The sequence below is a fragment of the Myotis lucifugus genome, unplaced genomic scaffold (genome assembly GCF_000147115.1).
Source record: "Myotis lucifugus unplaced genomic scaffold, Myoluc2.0 scaffold_33, whole genome shotgun sequence".
In the NCBI taxonomy this organism is placed as follows: Eukaryota; Metazoa; Chordata; class Mammalia; order Chiroptera; family Vespertilionidae; genus Myotis; species Myotis lucifugus.
Window position 1 is genome coordinate 9,129,504 of NW_005871081.1, and position 24,393 is coordinate 9,153,896.

Below are 24,393 nucleotides of genomic sequence, written 5' to 3' on the forward strand. Positions count from 1 at the left end.
CCTGAAATGAGGAGGTGCATGTTTGGGAAGTAAAAGGTAATGTGGTCTGTAAGGTAACAAGGGGCAGATCATTGTAAAGCATTACAAGTCAATGCAGTGATGTTGGCTTTACTCTTAAGTGAAGAATTGAAGCCATAGGGGCATTTTGAACAGAGGAGCAGCAAGACTGATGAGAAAAACCCACTTGCTCTGCTGAGAACAGACTGAAGGGAACCGGCAGCGAAGAAGGGGGACCAGTTAGGAGCCTGATCTAATAATCTGCATGAGAGATGGCGGTGGCTTGGACTGAGGTGGTAGCAGTGTGTGGGAACCACGCCAGAGTCCCCAGATAGCCAAGGCCACTCAGAGTGTGGAAGGGCTTGTTGTTACTATGCCGGAATGTCCAAGGCCACTCTGTGCCTAGGCTGAGATACCATAAATAGCTACAAAGCCATAACGATCTCATGGTACACTGTGCCCTTCTGTAAGCCAAATGATTGATGTAACTATTGACCCGAAGCCTTCTTTGTCTAAGGAGTAATATACAGGTTACTGACCAGCTAGTATGTTAGAGAGAACAGCTAGGAAGGGAAAAGGCCAGAAAGCTCAGACGGAGCTGAGAGCTGGTACTGCCATGATGTAAGTCTAAGAGCTCATAGAGAGCTCAGATATAGCTACCACGTTAACCAGCCAGTGTGCTGGGCAGGGGAGACAGGAGAAGCAGCTGAGCCAGAGAGCTCAGGTATTGCTACGATGTAAGGTTGTAAGGCGGTGAGTTTAGAGGCAGCTTGCTGCTGCTCAGGTAATACAGAGACTGCTATTACTTTGTGCCTGTTTTATCGACTGTTGTGAAGGACTGTCTTGTCTGATGGCTGTGTGGCCACTGGCTTCTGCAATAAAGACTCCTTCTTATACACCCACAACTTCTCATGGCTTCTCCATGTAAGACCTGGTATCCTAGGAGGTCCAGCCCCAGGCAGAGGGGCTCAGACTCAACACCTGTAACTAGTGAGCAGAACATAAAGGAGGAGCTTGGACTAAGTTCCCAACAGTTAGTACAGCGGGCAGGGTTCAAGAAGGAGCCTGCCCCGGCATAGTCGGGAAGAATTTAGAAGAACATATGGACTCAGAACAACTCAGAGCAGCAGTGCTGAGCAGTGTTCTTGCTGGCTCTAACACAGTGGCTGTGAGAGGAACATACTAGATATATTGTGAATGTTGAGTTAATGGATTTACTGGTAGATTGTCTAAGTGTCAAAAGGGAAAGGTCACTCCAAGTTTTTGGCCTGAGCTTTTATATAGTTGCTGTTAACTTCCAGCAAAGCACGTTTGGGTGTGTGTGTGGGAGGGGGCGTAATATGAGGACCTCAGCCTCGTCACATGTTAAGTTTAAGGAATGTAATTGGACTGAAAATGCTATAGCTGGTGACATTTCTTCACTCACCTTTTGGTTTTAAAACAGAAAAGATGGTTGAGTAGTGAAAAGTACACTTGATTAAACTTAGAAAACATATTCTTTGACAAAAATGGGTGAATGAAACCTGTTTAACTTTGGTCAAAAATATAAAGTCAATAATGGCTGAGATGAGACTATTTCTTATAAAATAAAATAGTCAGATATGCAAAAGTTGGGTGATGTGAATTTTACTTAAACCACATGACATTATTCTAGAGTCTTACTAAAAATAACGAATCATACTGCTTTTGGAATTCTATGCTAACAGATAAAATGAACATAGGTTGGTCAACGTGTTGCAGTAGCCAATGAGTATATTTTGATTGACAGTTAAGGGAATGTAGCCCTACATGCTATCAAACTATGTAGTGTCAGATTTCTGTCTCACTAAGATGGCCATTATCATGATCATTTGTGAGTTCAAAATAGTTGCAATGGTTTTCCAAAATAACCTCCTGTTCCAGTACTAAAATTTTTCATATTTCTTTGCCTAGAATAACACAGTTCAGTCTGGTAGTCCTTTCCAGTATGTGAATTTATGTGGGTGTGTCTGACTAGAAATGTTGGTTTGTGTGGTGTGTGTACGTATTATTCTTAGGACTTGCTATATCTTAACATTTTTCAGTAAGAAAAAACACTCTTTTGGCAAGTTTTTTAGAGCACTGAAATGACATAAATTAAAGTGTAATTCTTATTCTTGAAAAATAAGTTATCGCTTTGTATTGCTGAATCATACTATTAGTCATGAAACCCAGACCCTATATTTGAAAAGTAACAATCTTATGTTTAAAGTATATTATTTGATCATTTCAAAGAATCTTAAGCAAGTCTTTATGTGACATTTACTTGTTAAATTAACTTTGTTATTTCAGATCTATGGTTGAAATTCATTCTTTGGGCTAAGAGTATGTGTAGAGTATGAATTCCTATGGTTCAGCATGCCAGTAATTTAGGGCAAGGTTAATAGAGTGGTTTTTGTGAGGGGAAAACAAATAATGCTCTTTTATGCCTTGTTTTATTTCCCTGAACTATCAAATACGTTTCAGATATTCGTAGGAGATCCTAAAATGTCTATATGTTAATTTTTAGCATGTTTTTCCAGACTGATAATCCCCTGGTCAGCAACCATTCCTGGGAAAAGTGTCCATGGAACATAAGCTACTTTGAATATTAGTCTATGTGATAGTGGGAATAAATTAAGCTTATAAGAGAGAACACTAGCCCCACCCCCCCTGCAAAAAAAGCGAGCTTACAAATTGATTTTTTTCTGAGTTACAGTCTCCGGTGGGTGAGTGGGTGAGCTCTGCCCCATGAAGTCACCCAGACATGCATGACAGCTCTGCCATCCCCAACACACAGTTTCCAAGCTTGGCCCTGGCTTGTCTATTTCTAGGTGAAAGGCAAAGGAAAAACGAGGCCAGGAAAAGGGATTTTGTAGATGGCCAGGAAGTTGCCCACATCAGGGAGAACTTTGTCACAGGGCCACACCCACTTACAGGGAATTCCAGGAAATAGATTCTCCAGCTGAGCAGCTAAGTGCCCAGGAAGAACTGGGAGTGAGTCTGGAGGGACAGCTGGCAGGATCTGCCACGGGCTTAAATAAGCCAAGGACAAAATGCCCAGTCAATTATAAATATTCTCTAAAAACACAGTCACTTTGTTGAAGTCAAAAACAGATCTATTTTCCCTAAATATTTTTTCTATTTTATGATCTACTCATCAAATGATATACGTGTATCATGAGATAGTCGCAGCATTTCGGTTAGTACTACTGAATGAGCAGAGGGTACCCCAGAACTAAACAAGAGTTACTTTTGAACCTTGTGTTGTTCTGATTTACCTAATAGATTCTCCTCATAAGTGAAAATCATTAAAATTTTGCTGTTTTTATAATTTTTGACCTGGAGTTCCAATGATCTCCATCTACTCTTGTTAGACAATAATTAGAGAAACATAAAGGACATGGAGAGAAGTCAGATAAATGTCTTTTCCCAGCACAAACAGAAATATAAAAGAACCATTGATAATCCAAAAACGCAGGAATTTTCACCTCCCCTCCCTTTCCTCGGGCTAGTCTGTTTAATTTTAAAAGCAGAATCTTGCTTTACAAAGTATACCAGACAGGAATTTGTTCAAATTCCTCAAAACCAAGCCAAGAAAAGTTTCAGAAAGTTCAGACATGTGTGGCAAAGTGGAAAGAACATAGTTTTTGGAGGCAAGCACAGATGCAGGGTGATCCTACTCCAGACACTCCATGCTGAGTGACCTTGGGCAAGTTTCTTAGCCTTCTTGAGCCAGTCTCCTCATTTATAAAATGGGAGCAATAAGAATGAACTTGCCGGTTCGTTGATATAAAATAAAACCATATAAAGGACCTACCATTAATAAGATGGTTCACTCCATCTGTGTAATCTTAGAAAGTCCCAGGGAGCTCAAAGTTATTGTTTTTTTAGCTTTGTCCCCAGGAGTAGTCCATGGTTTCTCAGGCTACCATCCCTCTGTCCAGAACCTTACCATTCTGAGGCATGGGTTTTTTCCCCATGAGACAAAGAGGAGAGAAACACCCAAAGATTTGCATAATGGTGGCACGAATAGGAAGCTGAGACTCTGCTCTGGCTAAGTTCATGGCAGTGATGGCCCAGAACAAGCTGCTTGTGCCTGCTGATTGCCACTAATGTTGTTGGAACAGCATGGGGTCCAAGCCTGCCCAATTCTTGGCTCTTTCAGCAACTGGAGGTATCTCCTCAAAAGCCTGCCTTTTACATCAGAAATGAATACCTTACATTGATGGATGAGGAACAATGAGTGTGATTATTTACCCACTGAATAATGACTTCAATACAAGATTAATAAAGCTTTAAATAATTATTCCATATTTCAGAAATATTTCTCTGTGTGTTGGGTAGTGTTAGGTAGTGTTTCCTGGGATGATTTTTCTGTAGTTCTCTTGACCAGGGATAAAATGTTAATATCACCCCATCAGGCACAGTGAAAATGCCTGATTACTCTCTTCATGTCATGAGCCAGATCCTTGCTAGAAAAGGTTGATTGCTGACCAAATGAGCTCGGGTCTGGTGCAGCAGTCTTGCCAATGTGCCTAATGGGAGTGTGGAGAGGACACTTCATTCCAAGCATAAGCAGGCCAGATCACAGCTGCCCGAAGCTCTCTGGCTTTGGTTAAATTTGTTGTTCTATTATATTTTAAAAAAATACTGGAATCGTAGCCTGTGAATGACTAGTTTTTTCTTTCTCCTTCTCCACTGTGTTATTATCAATATATTGTGTGTGTATAATGCTGCCTAAGAGTTTATTGTAAAAAATCAAACAGTAAAAAGGCAGATATTAAGGTGTACGGAGAAAAAGTTATTAGTGGGTGGAATTGGCACATGGCACAGTCCTGGTGAAAAGTCATGCGCTGCAGGAAATCTCTGTTCTCAGAGCCTCATCTGACCTAGGGAAGGGCAGTTAGATAACTGTCCTTCCTCTATTACAAAAGCTGAGAAAAAAGGGCTAAGAAACTACTGAAGGTTACAGCCCCAACACAATCCCAATCAAAATTCCAGCAAGTATTTTTTGTGGATATCAACAAACTGAATTTAAAATTTATAGGGAAATGCAAAAGTCCTAGAATAGTCAACATTATATTAATAAAGAACACAGTTGGAGGACTGACACTACTCAAATTCAAGATATAAAGCTACGGTATCAGAGTGGCATTTGTATAAAACAGAAAATAGATCAATAGAACAGAATGAACAACAAATATGGTCCCACAAGTGGTGAACTGATCAAGGAGCAGAGGCAATTCAATGGGGAAAGGATGGTTTTTCAACAAATGATGCTGAAGAACTGAACATCCACGTCAAAAAAAAATGGATCTAGACACATCTAATATACCTTTCACAAAAATCAACTCAAAGTGGATTATAAACCTAAATGTAAAATGCAAAACTATAAAACTCTAGAATATAGCATAGGAGAAAAGTCTAGGTGACCTGGGATTTGGCAATGGATTTGGTTTTGGCAACACCAAAAGCATGATACATGAAAAAGAACATTGATAAGTTGGAATTCCTTAAAATTAATAACTTTTGTTGTATAAAAGACATTCTTAAGAGGATACAAAGACAAGACAGACTGAAGAAAATATTTGAATAACACATACCTGATAAAAGACTTGTATTCAAAATATATAAAGAACTCTTAAAACTCAATAAGGAAATATACAATCCAATTAAAACATGAGAAAAATATCTGAACAGACATCTCACCAAAGAAAATACACTGATGGCAAATAAGTATATGAAAATATACTCAACATCATCTGCAATTAGAGAATTGCACAGTAAAACAAAAAGATACCACTACATACCTATCAGAATGGCCAAAATCCAAAACAGGAACACAAATGCTGGCAAGAATGTGAAGAAACAGGGACTTTCATTCACTGCTAATGGGATTACAAAAATGGTACAGACACTTAAGGAGACATTTTTTCAAGTATTTTTACAAAGCTAAGTCTTACTATCCTATGTAATAAAAGGCTAATATGCAAATTGTCTCTTCGACCAGGAGTTCGACTGGGAGTTTAACTAGGGGTGGTGTGAGCCTGCCAACCTCTTGTGGCCCCTCCCCCCCGCAGGCCCCATCCCCAATCAGCCTCCCCACCCCGATTAGGGCCGGCCGGACCCCACCTGTACACAAATTCTCCCCCTGGCCAGCCCCGCCCCTGATTGGGGCCAATGCGGGGGAGTGCACTGGGCCTCTAGTATGATATATTTTGCTTGATTTTTGAAAAATAACATTTATTTAGTGCTTTAATTTTTACCATCAAGTATCATCATTCCCAGGATGGTTAACTGGCTGACCCAATGTCATGTAGCTAAGAAGCATTGGATAGATTATTAGGGAAGGTAACTGAAAGCTAATTATGGCTAAATGTAGTTTGTATTGTTTTTTTAAGTCAACTAACAGAAAATGAATTTTCAGGAAACTTTTTTGATCTAAAAATTCTGGTTCCTCAGAGGCAGGGGGGTATCTGTCATGACCTCTCCTTTGCTTCTCTTAGTCCCAGCCTACATGGAAATTGCCAGCCAGGGGCAGGGGGTGTTTTAATTGGCATGTGGGCTCAGCGTCCTTGGAGCGGTTCTACTTTAATACCTAAACTTCCCTGCCAATGTCAGCATCCGGCCTTGTCAACACTTTTTTCCATTTGTGAACACTATAGTTAAATCTTTCACCTCTCTTTTTCTAGAAGTATTTTATATTTGGAACTTAGAAGTTTAGAAATTTTCTGCATCTGAAGAAATATGTTTCAACTAAGAATCTTTATTACTTCTTTTAAAAGTTTAACAGAAATATAAACATATGTATGCCTTTTATATATGGCCTTTGATTTTACAGCAAAGCTTTAGTGCTATGAACAGTGAGATTTAAGGTAACAGATAAAGTGATTTCACCAGTGAGGCAAGGTTGTGTTAAAAGAGTGCTTATCTGGAAAGAAAGAAAAGAAAAGAAAGAAAAGAAAAGAAAAGAAAAGAAAAGAAAAGAAAAGAAAGAAAGAAAGAAAGAAAGAAAGAAAGAAAGAAAGAAAGAAAGAGAGAGAGGAGGGGAGGGAGGGAGGGAGGGAGGGAGGGAGGAAGGAAGGAAGGAAGGAAGGAAGGAAGGAAGGAAGGAAGGAAGGAAACTTAACCTAAGATTCAGCTAAAAAACATAAGGTTTATAAATGCATTTTAAAGTGCTCAGAAGAAAAGACGTCCTTTTTAATTGTTCTAAGTTCTGGAATGGCAAATTAAAAAATGTTGCTTTGTTATTTCAAAGGCCACATGGCAATCCGCAGGTTGAATGTGTATGGGTCATTAGTTGAGCATGTGAATGGATTGTGTGAAGATTATTATAATCATTAGATTAACGTCACAACCTATTAGGGGAAATAGTTGAGCTAATTATCTTGGAAATATAGTTTAGTAAAATTAAACATCATTTCAAGGCATAGAAAACATTGTTCATAAAGTCTTTATTCCTTAGTAACATCCCATGTAATTTAAATCTAGCTGGTTTCCTATTCAATAAACCTCTATAATTTAGGATGGGCCTTTCATTCTAATTCTGGTCTGCTGACCTTATCCACATTTCATGTATATGGATACATTCATCCTTAGTGGCAAAGATTTATTATGTTGAATCCAGATGTCCACCTTAAGAATACAGGTCTCTCACTGTTGTTTGTTTTTATTGTCTCATGACAAACAGGTGTACTTTATAAAATCATTGTTGGGTAAAATTTACTGCCACAGATCTAACTATCAGGATCTGAAAGTACAGTTCACCTGAAGAGTTCCTGGTGAGGTGACATGGGGAAATTTGGTGGAAGAAAAACATTATAGAAAGTGCAATGAATCTCATAACTGACCATTGGATCAAATATTTTAAATATGTGGTTAACATCTGTATAGAGTTTTATACCAGAGAGTGGGGAAATTACCAGACAGTGAAGGAAACTGAGAATTCACCAAAACAAAAAGAAAAGATTTCAATATAGATTTTATCTTCCAAAGGTGACCTCAAGCTAAAAGTTAGAGTTGAATTTGAGAAGCCACCATGCTGTTTGAAATGTGGTTGTTGCTATTTAAATTCCATTGTTGAGACTACACCTACCTGTGTCATGAGTAATTTAACAGATTTCTATTCAACATCCTGCTTCATGGTCCTGACAGAACAAGCATCATGAACATGGACTACAGATGAGTCCATTTTTGTCTGTGTTTGTCCATGAATACATCAGTGTCCTCATCTTGATACATACACAAAATCTGGAAAACTTGCAAAACATGTGCATTTGTGGTTTGTCTTGGAATAATTCAGAAAGTACCACTATAGTTTTTTGGTAAGGAAAAGTTGGTGCTATTTATTTCATTCAAAATATGTGATTTAAAAAAAACTTAGTTACTATACTTGTGATAACTCATTCTGCAAACTAAGATTCCCCCCAGGATACATGTGTGTATGAACAGTCATCTTATACAATTGCACGTAGTGAAAAAGAACTAAGATTTTTCTTCCAACGTGTAGTGATTGAAACAAAAACCCAATACATATTAATGTAATGGTACCAATAAGCTACCGATATGTAGCAAATACGTTAACAAATGATGTGTCTTAGGATCTAAAAGCCTTCAAAAATCTTGAAAGATGAATAAAACATCAAATTCAAATGCAAACTATTGTAAATATAGTAAAAAGAAAAAGCATTTTTAGGTCTCTCATTTGGCCCAACATTGTTTAACTTCCAAACAGTGTATAATAAGCCAAAGGAGAAATTTTGATAAATCTCACAACTCTCATTTTTTCCTGTGTTAAGTGAGGAAATTCAATTCAGTTTAAAATACTTAACATAAATCATATACAAGGCCTGGAGCTAGACACTGTAAGGCAGAAGCTACAGAATCAGAAAGACTATCATGTTAGAGACATGGTTCTTAACCAGGGCAGTGTTCCCCACTGGGGATACTAGGCAATGTCTACAAGCATTTTTGGTTGTCACAACGGAGGGATGCTGTTGGAACCTCGTGGATAGTCAGGGGTGCTGCGATGCACAGGATACATCCCTATAGCAAGGCATTATCTGTTAGTGTCAAACTTAAGGAACTCTTGGTTAGAGTGTCAACTAAGTCGGTGGTGCCTCTTTGATGGGTAAATTTATTTCCATTGAAACTTCAGAATTTAAATAAAGTGAATTCTATCTAAATTCAAACTAACAGTACAACCTACCTTTGAATGGTTTCAACAAATTTCCCTTTAAACTATGCCAAGTTCTTTTATTTTTTCCTATTATTTCTGTGGTTTAATAATAATATTGCTCTATGGAGCAGTTCTAGATTTTAAAAATAAAATTTAAGTGGGGAACAAGTTATATGTATGCAAATATAGCAAAACAAATAAAAAACAATGAAGCACACCCATCCTATCCTGAACAAGTTGTATTTCTAATAATGGGAATGTGCATAGATCAAGCTCTGTAAGTGTCCTCTTCATTGGCCACCTTTCAGGATGGACTGTGTAGTCATTGTAACTGTTTCTGAGAAAATAACCAACTATTTGGAGTTTAGGATGGGGATTACACCTTTCCATAGTTAAATCTACTGGTTAGTTCAGTGAGGTAGCAATAGATCACAGATATTCATGTGTAGTGGAGGAGGAATATGTAAGTTTATTTTTTTTCCAACTAAAGGGAATACTCAAACTGGAATGCAGCAGTGGTAAAGATAATCAGCTCATTCTCCAAAAGGGTGAGGTCAAATCAGAGTCAGCAGGAGGAGCAGAAAGAAAATCATCCTGCTATATGAGAGAAACTGATGTTCTTGAGTGACAAGAATGTTGTCGTTATGCACTACACAAATATGATTCTATTCACAGGTGGGAAATGAAGCCAGACAATCAATTCCATTTCATAAAACACACACACACACACACACACACACACACACACACACCCCAAACAAAAAACAACCCACACATCAGGTTGGAAAGGTTAAAAGACCAGATAAGAAGACAAATATCTGTAGCAGGATGACCCAGGGAGAATGAAAGGTGACTCCCTCAGAGGTGCTTCTTCCACACTCCTGCAGCTTGATGTGCTTTGCAAAGCCAATGGTAGATTCCAAAGGGACTGAGTGATAGATGGCATCCAATGGGATGGGTTCTTGCCTGACCTGGGATTGGGTTTCCTCGAAAGGGGGTGTGTTCTATATCATGAGCTCTTAAATTCAGGAACATTGCCCTGAGAATCCAAACCTTGAGAAAGAGGAAGAAATGGATGGTCCTAAAAGAAACCCTCTAGGTTCTATTGGGAAATCTGAGTGTGGGGTTAATCTTAGTGTTCAGATGAGGGCCTGGTGTACTTACTCATTCTTATTCCACTAAATCAAGGCTTCATCACTAATTCTAACTTCTCAGGTTCTTTCACAACAGATCAGACATTACCATCATTAGAATAACACTGCAGATATTTTGTGTTTGGAGAGGAGTTTAATGGTGGAAACTCAGGCTAATAGCTTTATTAGTTATCACCACCATTTTTGTGGCCCTGTCATTTGAAATTTGAATGGCTCAGTGATCTTATGTAACCCATGACTAGGAGAAATAATAGGGAATATTCCCAGGACACAGTCAATTTTTCACTTTTTTCATGGAAGAAAGAGTCAGAAGACAGTGAACTAGTAAATATAATCCTAGACAAAATATATGGGACTATAATTTTGTTCAGAACCATAAAAAAAGTCCTCTACTATGTTGCAATCCATGCAGTTTGTAGAAATTTCCAAGGTGAATATTTATGTTTTAAATGTAGGCTTGTGGGTCTTCTTATCCAAATAATTCAGACCATCAAAGGAAGAACTAATGAAATTAGGGGAATTGATGAGCTAAATATCAATGTTGTGATGTTGCTTCTTATACAAGTTGAATTTGTGCTTTGAGAATTGGCGGGGGGGGGGGGGTCTAAGAAAATTGTGCTGCTATAGGAGCTTCCTAAATATATTTTTGGAGCAGGCTTCATTGTTCTCCAGTGAGAGAATGCATTTCTATTCCTAAGCACTATTGTAGAATCATTCATTTAATAAAAAAAAATGTGTTCTGCCCTGACTGGTTTGGCTCAGTGGATAGAGCGTCGGCCTGCGGACTGAAGGGTCCCAGGTTTGATTCCGGTCAAGGGCATGTACCTTGGTTGCGGGCACATCCCCAGTGGGGGGGGGGGTGCAGGAGGCAGCTGATCGATGTTTCTCTCTCATCGATGTTTCTAATTCTCTATCCCTCTCCCTTCCTCTCTGTAAAAAACCAATAACGTATAGTTTTTTAAAAAATGTGTTCTTTTCAGCTCGTACCATAATTAAGATGAACTAAAAGTGTTCTGTACTGTATCTAGAAAAATATTTTGTATGTATTAATGTAATATTTTCTAGAAATTTCACATGATAGATGAAACAGTAAAGGAAGACTTTGCTGTTTATATGTATCATAGAATTTTAAATTTACATATGCTTATGTGTTTTAAGCAAATTTGGAAATCAGCAAAACATAGTCAGTTACAAAATAACACTCTTTTCCTGCAAATACATATTTGAGCAATATTCATGGTGAGAAAGAATTTATTAAAAAAGCAAATATTTGAGAAATATTTGTCTTAATTATATGATAATTATTTAATTTGTCAACTCAGTGCTTCTCAATGCCAGTCTAGAAGTGAAAGATACAGTTTTAACTTATTGTGCTCATACCTAGTGAGGAAGGAGGACATAGTAACAAGTCAGTGTGATAAGTGACATGATACAGGTGATCTCAGGGGTCTCCAGGAGGACTGAGAACAGGCACTAGTGTAGATTGCAAGCAGATGAGGTGAGCTGGGCTGGATAGCCTCAGAGTAGTCGACTAGGAGGACAGGGTGGTGAGCGGGAGTGGGAGGGCAGACAGAGATAACAGGATGTGCAAAATAAGTTTGAGCAGCTAGTTTCTTCCTCAGGTTGTCTACTCTCGAAGAAAATAGGACTATCATAAATTTGAATTTTGTCAGTTTAAATATTGCTCAACAATTGGAAAGTCTTTTCAAAATTGATTTCCTTTTCATACACTTTGCAAAGTCAGGAGTAGAGAAATGATGAAGAAAGACTGCCTTACTCAATTGCCTTTGCTGCAACTCAGTAAAATCTTCAAAGCCTTTGACCCAGTGTGGTTCATATATATGGGAAACACTTTCTTCAACAGTCAGCATTTTCTTCAACAGTCAGCATTTTCTTCAACAGGAGATTTTTGGTTACATTTTTATAAAATCTCATCTCTTTGTATCAACAATCCCTATTCTTTTTAAAAAAATATATACTTTATTGATGTTTTACAGAGAGGAAGGGAGAGGGATAGAGAGTTAGAAACATCGATGAGACAGAAACATCAATCAGCTGCCTCCTGCAGGTACACCTCCTACTGGGGATGTACCCGCAGCCAAGGTACATGCCCTTGACCGGAATCGAACCTGGGACCTTTCAGTCCACAGGCCAATGCTCTATCCACTGAGCCAAACCAGTTAGGGCAACAAACCCTATTCTTCAAGTCTCACTTTTTCTGTGTCAAATTGGGGGGGGGGGATGGAATAAAAGCTTCAATATTAGAAATACTATTTTTTACTTATTTACAAGTAGCATCTTCCTTGTAGATGTAATAAAGAAGGACTGGGCAAGTAGAGGAAGAATAATTTCAGTGTTCCTCTCAAATTTAATCTTTTATTGACAAGCCACTTATTTTTTCTGTAAATGCTCAATTCGTAAAGCTATTAAACTTGAATGGTGCCCTGCCAGCATGGCTCTGTGATTGAGCATCAACCTATGAACCAGGAGGTCATAGTTCAATTCCTGGTCAGGGAACGTGCCTGGATTGTGGGCTCCATCCCAGTGCAGGAGGCAGCTGATCAATGATTCTCTCTCATCATTGATGTTTCTATCTCTCTTTCTCTCCCTTCCTCTCTGAAATCAATAAAAATATGTTTTTAAAAACACATTTAATGGTAATTCATAATGAATTTCTGTTGCCACATTCCCATTTTAGTTCAAATAACTAGAAGAAAATAAGGGATATAAATTTCTTGTTTTAGGTTAAAATTGCCCTTCATATTCAATCCATAAGAGCAAAAATGTTGTACGTGTTTAGTATATCTGAATTATTAATGGAAACAGTCACTTCTCTTTCCTGTTGACATTTATTTTTTGTACATGTTGTTCTTCTCTAAATCTTTCTCTTAAAAGTCATCTTCTTGCAAGAGCTCCTAAATATACTATAAATTTAGTCACCATAGACCCTCAGAAAAAATGAACTTTATTCAAATTAAAGCTAATAAAAGAAAATATGCAATTTTTGAAGTCTCAGTCTCAAGCTGGAGAAAATTTAGGTAACATTATAAAGAAAAATAGTTTCAGACCTGGACTTGTTGACATGGGTTCAATATCTGGTTCTATCACTTTTTACCTTGGACAAATTAATTAACTCTAGTGACCTTCACTTTTCTTTTCTATAAAATGTGATTGATAGTATCTGCCCTTTTACCCACCTACTTACCTACCTAATTAGAGATTAGCATTTAAGTATATAAAAGAGTCTTGAAGCTAAACGTGTTTTACAAATTCTAGTTGTTATGGCAAAGATGATCAATGTACAAAATATTCTTAAAGTGAGAGGCACTACATATATGAAACTATATTTTATACAAAGTTACTTAGTACAGATCAGTGCATAACAAACATTTTCTAAATAGGTTATGCTTTCATTCTCTCAGTTTTTCTTTCAAGTCTGTTTAGTTCCCATTTGTTCCGATTTACTGCTAGACTTTTCTGCTATTCTGCATGTGTTGGTATTCAGTGATGTCTGATTATTCTTCCTGCATGCACAGGCCCAAAGGGACAGTCAGTTCTCAGCCAACTTCAGTAACCTACATCTTACTTTGGACATCTCCTCAGATGCATATTCTGATTTTAAATTTCTGTGTCATTAGAACACGCATAAGTGGATATTAGTTTTATATACTATGATTAACTGATAAATTTATATAGTGGAATTTTTGTGGTGCCAATATTTTCAGTTTTATGAATGACATGTATCATATTTGTCTTATAAACAACTTTAATTCATTATTATTATTTCTGTTTTCTCACAAAATAATATTTAGCAATTATCTTCAATTTTTTTAATAATAACTAGAGGCCCAGTGCACAAAATCATGCGTGGTTAGCGTCCCTAGGCCTAGCCTGTGATCAGGGCCATGTTCTAACCGTTTGCCAGTCCCCAGTTGCCACTGATTGATTGGAGCCTGCAGGCCAGGGGGAGGGACCAAGCAGTCTGCCTTCCTCCCGCTCGCCAGTCCCCAGTTCCACCCCACCACAGTCACGGATTGATTGGAGCCTGAGGGCTGAGGGGAGGGACCAAGAGGTCTGCCTTCCACCCGCTCGCCAGTTGCCACTGTCACTGATTGATCGGAGCCTGGCCGCCCTGATTGGTGTGTTGGGGGCAATCGGCCAGGATCAGGCCGGTTAGCTGGCCACAGTGGGTGTCATAGCGACCAGTCATTAGGTCGTTATGGTTGTGATGGCGTTACAGTCTCTGGCTTTATATATATATAGATAGTACTAAATTGTATTAAGTATACACCATATGCCAACCCTTTTAAAGAAATGAAATCATTTACTCTTCACAACACTTGAGGTATGTGTTATTTCCCCCCCATTTTACAGATGGGAAAATTAAGCCATAGAAAAGATGTCTGGAGGCAGGATATCATCACAGTTAAACATGCACACCCCTTTTTCAGAAAGACTGGGTTAATTCTTATTCACCTATTATTATCTTTACATCCTTAGTCAAATCACTTACCCTTTTTGTGCTGTAGTTTTCCCATATGTAAAATGGTGAAATGATAACACAAACTTCCTAATGTGAGAATTAAACACTGTCTTTCCTCTGAATGGCATTTTAGGTTCTCTTAACCATATGTTCAAAAATCTGCCCACATATTTATTGTTCATTTTCTTTCTTTCCATTATCAGTGGTATTTTTAATGAGACAATTCTCTCAGAAAATACAAAGTACTATTTGATGATTTAATACCTTATATTTTGGTATTTAGTAAACACCATGGAATCCAAAGACTGGCTCCAACATTTTAATTTTTGGAGCCTACGATACTTTAGTCTCCCAATGAGAAAGTGATTTCAAGTGAAACCCAGTTCCCAGATTTATTTCATTTTGGTTAAAACTATAGCAAAGTACCCTTTAGCACTCTGCAGGTATTAAGCCCCAAGTGGCATGCTTACATGATACACATTCCTTTTTATTATATCGCTACTTAGCTTAAACGTTCACTTCCTTTCGCCATTATTAAATGCACTTACCAGCTAAAGATATAACATAAAGTTATTTTATTGCTAGAGCTATTAAATTGTCCTAGCTTGAAGTCTGAAACAACTTTATTAAAATCCTAAGAATAAGAACAATAAAATCTTGCATGTTATTTTAGCCTTTTAGAAGGTCATTGAGAAAATGATAATGTATCAATATTGATTGTGCTTCTGGAAAATGATTTCTTATATCAAAAGTCCACCATCATTCAGCCTGCTCTCCTCTCTCTTGCTAGGCACCAGTATCTTCACAGTCTATGAGGCCGCCTCCCAGGAGGGCTGGGTATTCCTCATGTACAGAGCAATTGACAGCTTTCCCCGCTGGCGTTCGTACTTCTATTTCATCACTCTCATATTCTTCCTTGCATGGCTTGTGAAGGTACTGTAAAAATTCGTCTGTGATTTCTAACAATAAAATCTGTGCTTTCTGACAGCTTTTGTAGATCTTTTGTTTTAGTTTGCGATTGCCCTCTCTCATTCTCATTACCATTTGGTAAATGTGGCTTGTAATTTTCTTTCAGAATGTGTTTATCGCTGTCATCATTGAAACGTTTGCAGAAATCAGGGTACAGTTTCAGCAAATGTGGGGGTCAAGAAGCAGTACTACTTCAACAGCCACCACCCAGGTACAGTATCAGGGGTTGATGTCACCACCCATTTAAACACAGACATTTCTATCTTCACCATCAATGGGGCTTGTTGGAACTTGAGGGAGCCCTGTTACAATGGCCTTCTGCAATCAGACTCACTGAGGGACTCATTAAATAATAGAAGTGCAAGGACCCACACCCTGAACAACCAATCGGGCTTTCTGAGTGATTTGGGCAATGGCATCTATACTTTTAGCAGCTCCCTGAGTGGTTTTGATACAAAACTAGATGGCCACCATACTTTTTATGTACTTTTGATTTGATTCTTCCATCACCAGTCCTTAAAGGGCTTGCAGATAAAACATAGAAACTGTGTAAGTCCCATTTTTATAAATGTTTATTCATATAATTGAAAACCAATACAATGGCACTTATGTATAGAATTAGAATTTTTGGAAATTTTATTTCATTCAGAATGAACCAATCACAGTATAGCAAATTATGAAGGCCACTCAACCCCAAATGCATGCCTGTGATTTTTGAGAAATCACTACATATTTGGAAGGCTTCTCCCTATGCTCCCAAGAAGTTGGAAGTGCCCTAGAATTTGACAAAAAGTAGCAGGACAGTTGTTATATGAGAGGGCAATTCAGATTCAATGACTTTGTTTTTGGTTTGGTTTTGTGTATTTGTGTTATGTTGTATGGGTGTGTGTTTAGGAAGAGAAAGGACAGGTTTATATACTATCTTCTTCTAGCATGAATCTTTATAAAAGAGAGACAAAATAAAAATTTATGAATTGAGAATGAAATTATTTTAATGCCTTGTGACTATTATTTTATAAGTTTGTAAATACTTTTATAGGCCTATTGGTACAAAGGTATTTGTGAAAGATCCAAGGTACACATTTTATTTTGAAAATTTTCAAATTATTCTTCTAATAATTATATGCTAATGCTATTAAACATGCTAATATTTGGAAAAGCCTTTGTGCAGCATCTTTATGATGCTGTGAAAGTTTGAATTGTCTAGGCAATTCATTATAAATGAAATAGTAGTAATATTATTCAGTTTTGACAAACAACTATTCAGATTTCCATGAAAGATTTTTAAAACATTATCTGGGCTATTTCACAGGTGGCATGTAGGAGACCCTCCAAAGAGTCAACCACATCTAGTTCCTGTTTCTTCTCTCATCTCTTTTAGTAAGCTATGAGAAGTAATAAAGTTCCAAGTTCATTCTGACATGTCTTTTAAGTAAGGTGACAACCTCTCAAAGGTGTTTTCCGCTCTGTATGAGAGAGGAAGAGGGAGAGAGAGAGAGAGAGAGAGAGAGAGAGAGAGAGAGAGAGAGAGAGAAACTTAATGGATCATAGAACTATGAACTCAGCACAGAACTTACATCAGTGTTCCTGAGAGATGACCTAACATGTCTTTAAAACCATATTATGCTTATTAAGTGAATCTTATTTATAAAACCACAGCTGGAAGAGTAGTGTTTGGAAGTGCCACCAAATCAGCCAGCAGTTACCATAGAAAGTGAAATGTGAAGAGACTGCCAGCAGAGTTGTACAACGTTGTTTTGATGCAAAATTGTACATAATCTGGAGAAAGAAGCTGGTAATTCAGAGTTCTGTCAGATATGCATCTTGGTATTCAGTTAAGGTAATCACACAGAGAATTGTGAAAAACCTTCATTAAGAAAAATGCTGTGGCTGAGGACCCGGTTGCTAAGCAACTGATGAAGCTCCTGCAGCAGCCCTTGGTGCAATACCACTTGAGCTGCCTGGAAACAGGCCCAGCCCCGCCCCGCCCCGCCCCACCGAGCCAGTCTTCAGGTGGCCCAGAGGCTGTGTTTGTGAAGAAGGAGAGAGACATCATTTGCCATGATTCTGTCACACTTGTAAAATCTGACAGAACTCTGTGCACAAGAAGCTCTCATTCAATGGTTTAAAACAATAAATCACAATTTCTAAGTCTAATAAAACAGACTTTAAGAAAATAAAATAAAGACAGTTGTATTGGCCGAAACCGGTTTGGCTCAGTGGATAGAGCGTCGGCCTGCGGACTGAAGGGTCCCAGGTTCGATTCCGGTCAAGGGCATGTACCTGGGTTGCGGGCACATCCCCAGTGGGGGATGTGCAGGAGGCAGCTGATCGATGTTTCTCTCTCATCGATGTTTCTAACTCTCTATCTCTCTCCCTTCCTCTCTGTAAAAAATCAATAAAATATATTTAAAAAAAACAGTTGTATTGTAAAGCACACAGCTGTTCAGAAATGAAGTCAGTTCTTGCCTTTCTGTAGTATTTGGAACACTTGCTGCTTTTCTGTATATTATTCTCATAGAAGGGCTAATAGGGTCCTAGGCTTGATGCACCTATGATATTTAAGTCTACAGATTTTCCCGGGAGGCTTTGTGTGTAGAAAGAAAATTATACACATCAACAGGATAAGGAAGGGTCTTTCTGACATCTTAGGTGGTTCAATAGGAATTTGCTCTGATGTGGACTGTTCTGAGGCAAAAGAGAATCCCTGGTGAGAACTGTGTTGTTTATAAGTAGGAAGAGGCAAGCTGCCTCAGAGTCACAGCATAGGAACAAATTACAGAAAAAATAATGCTAGAGGTCTTATGGAGGCCACAATACAAAATGTAACAGGAAAACAAAAGGAAAGTGATGTGGATATTTTCAGATTGGTAATCATTAATTTGCCTGAACTCTCATGGGGATGGTGACATTTTATACCTGCATAATTATCAGACATGGGTCACTGTGGCCACACATTCAGTTGTATCTTGGGTTAAAGTGCAAGAAATTCATACAGCCATGATGTAATAGCCCCCTGTGTCCCTCAACAACAAGACTACTACCCATGCCACAAGTTTCTAAGGATGTTCTCCCTGAACTGGATTTTGAATTATGCAGATGTGCTGGTAGAAATTATTATGGACAGCTCTGGCTGGTGTGGTTCCATTGGTAGGAACATCGCCCCTTACACAGAAAGGTCACAGGTTTGATTCCCAATCAGGGCACATACCTGGGTTGCAGGTTCGATCCTCAGAGGCAACAAATCAATGTTTCTCTCTACATTGTTTCTCTTTCTTTCTCTCTCTCTCTCTCTCTCTCTCTCTCTCTCTCTCTCCTCTCTAAAAATCAATGAAAATGTCCAAAGAACTTGTATGCATATATGCATAGCCCATGGACACAGGCAATAGAGTAGTGAAGGCCAGGGGTGGGGGTGGGAGAAGGGGTCAATGGGGGGTAAAAGGGGACATATGTAATACTTTCAACAATGAAGATTTTTTAAAAATCAATGAAAATGTCCTCAGGTGAGGATAAGAAAAGGAAGAAATTATTCTGGACATAGTAGTGTCCCTCTATCCCAGTCCTTTACTCTCATTCCTCAGCTATCTGCTGCTGCAGCCATGTGGTCTTCTGATGGAGACTGATTCATGATAAAGATGAGCTTATCTTACTTTGCCTGGAGTAGAACGAAAGAACTGCTAAGACTTAGGGCCACACAAGGCTACGTTTTATTGTATAGTGATAAGAGACACAATATTGATTGCTCTGACAATCAATTCATACCTAAGTTTTATATGTGAATCATGGTCCAATAGAGTCATATTATGGGATTGGTAAGTAAATATCCTGATTGTCTAAAGAGGGTCATAATTTCTGGGTCTGTCATGATCTCTGGTTCAGCACGCTTGCTGGCCCATGTTTGCTGAATTAATATTCCCTAATTAAGACATAAAACTGCAAAGGATAGAGTTCATATAGGATCAAAGAACATTTAGGAGTTCTTCTTTCTTTGTAGTTCTGTGAACATGTAGTTCTTAAAATTTGAATATCTACAATACCTAAACAACTTCTATATGAATATGCAGTGCTGGGTTAAAGTAGAAATGTGTATATGAAAAGACATACAATCAAAAAAAAGAATTTAGTCTCCAAAAAAGACTGTGTACAACATTATGCAGAATGACAATACTTGACTAAATATTTGTTTACTGTATTCCAAGACCATTGTTTTCCACACGTATATACATCTTTAAAATAAGTGAGAAAGTAATTTAATGAAAGTCTATTCTGGGAAGGTCTATTCTAGCATGACACAATAGTGATTCTAATAAGAACCTGTGGCAATGGAACAATATACTCATCATATGTGCGAATTACATTTTGTGAGGCTGAGGTCATTGAATATTATTATTTAATAGTGAAATCAAGTGTACAATCTAATTATTTTGTGTTATATTGATGATTACCTATTAAAAACCACAACTGATTTTGAAAGAATCCAAAGAGTATAAGAATTTCAAATTAATTTTAGATTTTTCTTTGCATTAATGTGTACGTGCATGTGTGAGTGTGCACATACTACAAAGGACAGAAAACCCCAAGTAGCTTATGTAAAACTAGAGGCCCGGTGCATGAACTTTGTGCCTTGGTAGGGTCCCTAGGCCTGGCTGGCAATCAGAGCCAATCGGGGCCTTCCAGCTGCTGGCCGGGGCCTTCCTTCATTCTGTGCCACCCCCTGGTGGTCAGTGCACATCATAGCGAGCAATCGAACTCCCGGTCTCCTGGTCGAACTCCTAAGGGGACACTTTGCATATTAGGCATATATATATATTTCTCTCTCATGTCAAGTTGGAGGGGGTCATTTGGAGTTGGTGTGGTGCGAATCCTAACTCCTTGCACTTTTTGCTCCACCTTGCATAGTCTCCATCCCCAAAGTTGCCTCATAGACTGAGTTGGCTGCTTTATCTTTAACCCTCACATCCATATTCCAAAAAGCTAGAAGAAAAAAAAATAAAAAGAACATTTCTGCTTACTTCTCATAGGCTAGCATGTAATTACATGGTTAAGATAAGTTTCAAAAAAGGAAACCTTATTTCGTGTATGTGGCTTAGTGATCTCATAAAAATTTTCTTACTTTGGAAGACAGAGAGAAGAGAGATGGAGGGACAGCTGGCAGCCCCTGCCACTCTCCCCTAAGGACTTGAGTCCCTAAGGATCCCTGTTTTGAGATATCCCATCACCTATGTCACAGAGCTGCTGGTATATTAACCAAGCTAAATGTTGTTTCATAATCCGGGGGACTCGAGAGAAATGGAACATGTTTGCATTTCCTTCACTTTATTTCATACAAAGAAGTGACCCTGAGAGAACACTTTTACAAAAATTAAATAGATTCATTTGATTTTGGTCCACCGGAAAAGAAATAATTTAACAGAGAAAATTGGTCTGCTACTGATCAAAGCGAATGCATACCCCAGGAATCCTTTGTGCCATGACAAGAGAGTACAGGCTGCATGTACAGAGGGGCTTTAGCTAGTCACTGACAGGACTGCTTTTGTCCTTTCCTTTTGTCTTTTGTATTTTTCTCCTTAAAAGGAGACTCCCAGAATTTTGACAGGAACTTTAAAAGGCACTTTAATAGGTTTGCATTTCAACCAGTGTATGTATTCTGGAATGAGCCTGTTCATAAGGGATGTGCTTAATTCTACCACTAAGAATGCCTTTTAAAATTAATTCTAAAGTGAGGAAATTCATTCAACCTGCCTTTCAGTCACAGCATAGAAACAAATTACAGGGAAATTAATGCCAGAGGTTTTGTGGAGGCCATAATATAGAAAGTAACAGGAAAACAAATGGTAATGGAATCTTTGTTATCCTCTCATATTTCCATCAACAAAACCCCTTTTGGACACAGAGTCAGATTAACACGAGGACATAGTATGGCTAAGATGTTTACTTATGTGCATGAAACAGCAATTTCCGGCAGGAATAAAACAATGAGTGCTTGTACTGTCTTTTCTTAGAAAAATAAAATTCTGAATTTCACATTATACCCCTACCACCCCAACACACACACACACACACACACACACACACACACATACATCCCTAAGAAATTGAAAGTGGGAAATGTCTTCCAGCTGAATGTAATATTGACAGACGACTAATTTTTGAGATAGTAGAATATGCAGTAAGATAATATCCTAGGCATCCACCAACCTAAATATCCAATTCAATGGATGTCAGATTTTAGTATCTGATATTAAGTATCCTATCCTGAATTTCATCACTTATGTATTTTAAGCCAAAAGAAACTACTTTTTCCCTTTATTAATATGTACATAAAATTTCTCCTGAGCAGATTAATTTGGCCTAGTTAAAATAATTCACAAAGTCTATTAAGTGACACGTCAGTCTCCTGTCATTAAAATAACACCAGCCTCAACCCCTATGCCACATGTTCAAATCTTATATTATTTATCCTGAGAACATTTTTCTGTTAGCTCAGTGAGAGGTGTCCACTAAATAGAGATAAAAATTCACCATTTCTAGTAAAAACACAACAGACACAATGCTTTGGAATTCTAATTTTCATTTTCTACCAGATTTAATATGTAATAATAATATATATAATGGGGATAAAATGCCTACTTTGAAGTCTTGTGGAAAAGAATATTTGGGTAATTATATATAAAATATATGTAAAACAGAAAGGACCTGATACATAATTAGTGCTCAATAAATGCAAGTTATTGCCATTCTCTTTTTTTTTAGTTGCAGTAGATTTTACTTTTTATTTTTTTAAATTTATCTTTATTATTGAAAAAGTATTACAGATGTCCTCCCCCCCCATTGTTCCCTTCCTCCCCACTCCCACCCCCTCCCCAGGCCTTCACAATACTATTGTCTGTGTCCATGGGTTATGCATCTATGCATATAAGCTCTTTGGTTCATTTCTTCCTGCCCCACCCTCCCGCCTTCCCTCGGAGATTCCTCAAGTCTAGTCCATGCTTCCATGTCTCTGGATCTGTTTTATTCTTTGGATTATTTTGTTCATCAGATTCCACATATAAGTGAAATCATGCGATACTTGTCTTTCTCTGGCTTATTTCACTTGTATTACTATTATTCACTTAAGTTTTCAGTGTGAGGATGAGCATAATTGAAAAGACTCGGGTTTTAAACATAAATCTATAAGAAAACAAATCTTTGATAAAAAATATAAAATGTTGGAGATAAAAAGTTACAGTTCTCAGTGTTCCTTACTAAGTGTCTCTGACTCATCTCCCTCTTTGTCTTGAAGATGTTTCACGAAGACGCTGCTGGCGGATGGCAGCTGGTAGCTGTGGATGTCAACAAGCCTCAGGGACGCGCCCCAGCCTGCCTCCAGGTGCAGTACAATGCCATTTTTAAAACTCACTTTGACTTTTATTTTATACAAGGAAATCCACAGCTCTCTAAGCTCTAGATCTTCCCAAATTTGTGGTCCTGGAGTTAGGCAGTGTTTTACTTCATCCTGTATTCCCAGGACCTACCAGTTTTTAGATACACAGTAGGGATTTGGTAGCTATTGAATAAATGCACACAGGTAATAATAGTATGCCAGAAGTATTGAATCAGTGAAAAATGTTGTTGTCATATTAAATCATAAACAATACTTGTATTAATTCTCTATTCTTGCTGTAACAAATTACCACAAACTTAGTGACTCAAAGCAATACAAATTTATTATTTATAGCTTCACAGGTCCCAAGTGGGTTCCACTGGTATCAACAGGCTGCACTACTTCTAGAGGGAAAAACTGTTTCCTTGCCTTTTCCAGTTTCTAGAGCAGGGGTGGGCAAACTTTTTGACTCGAGGGCCACAATGGGTTCTTAAACTGGACCGGAGGGCCGGAACAAAAGCATGGATGGAGTGTTTGTGTGAACTAATATAAATTCAAAGTAAACATCATTACATAAAAGGGTACGGTCTTTTTTTTTTTTAGTTTTATTCATTTCAAACGGGCTGGATCCGGCCCGCGGGCCGTAGTTTGCCCACGGCTGTTCTAGAGGCTTCATTTCTAGGCTTCATGAAGGAGTCTGTGATGGTGTCTTCATAATACCCCCAAATGGTTAAAAAGCCATCACATAATTTTGTCTTTATGAAGTCAAACTGGTTTAGTTAATTTTTTTTCCTCTTGAATTGGAGACAGGGGGGAAGGTAGGCATCCATTTTTGTGATGGTATATCCTAATATGTTACCCTAGTATTCTAACCAGTATTTGTTATATTCCACTCAGTGATTATAGACATTAAGAGTCATGAGGTTGCGAATTTGTAAAAAAAAAAATTGCATAGGTCATCCAGTTTAACCTACAACCCAAGGAATATCTACCACAGCGTAGACTCTCAGATTTTAATATGCACATTAGTCATTGGGGGCCTTTTTAAAGATGCAGACTTTGATTCAGTAGGTATGGGAGCAGCCTGAGATCCCTGCATTTTCAGTACGCTCTCAGGAAACTGATGGCTCAGGATTCCCAGTTTGAGGAGCAAGGCTCCCGAGTATTTTTGACAGATATTGCTGCCTTGGGGATGATTCTATATTGCCTCTTCTTCGTATTTGGTCATTCCAGCTGTCACATACAGAAA

General features: G+C 38.1%; 1 protein-coding gene across 1 annotated transcript in view; it reads left to right on the forward strand.

Annotated features, from left to right (window-relative positions):
- Positions 1–24,393, forward strand: part of NALCN (sodium leak channel, non-selective) — a gene marked incomplete at its 3' end in the record, with an annotated part of 213,114 nt that overhangs the window by 84,980 nt on the left and 103,741 nt on the right. Inside the window, exons 8-10 of the mRNA XM_023752477.1 lie at positions 15,603–15,745; positions 15,888–15,992; positions 23,064–23,150. Coding sequence (XP_023608245.1) covers positions 15,603–15,745; positions 15,888–15,992; positions 23,064–23,150 — 335 coding nt within the window. The remainder of the gene's footprint in view (positions 1–15,602; positions 15,746–15,887; positions 15,993–23,063; positions 23,151–24,393) is intronic.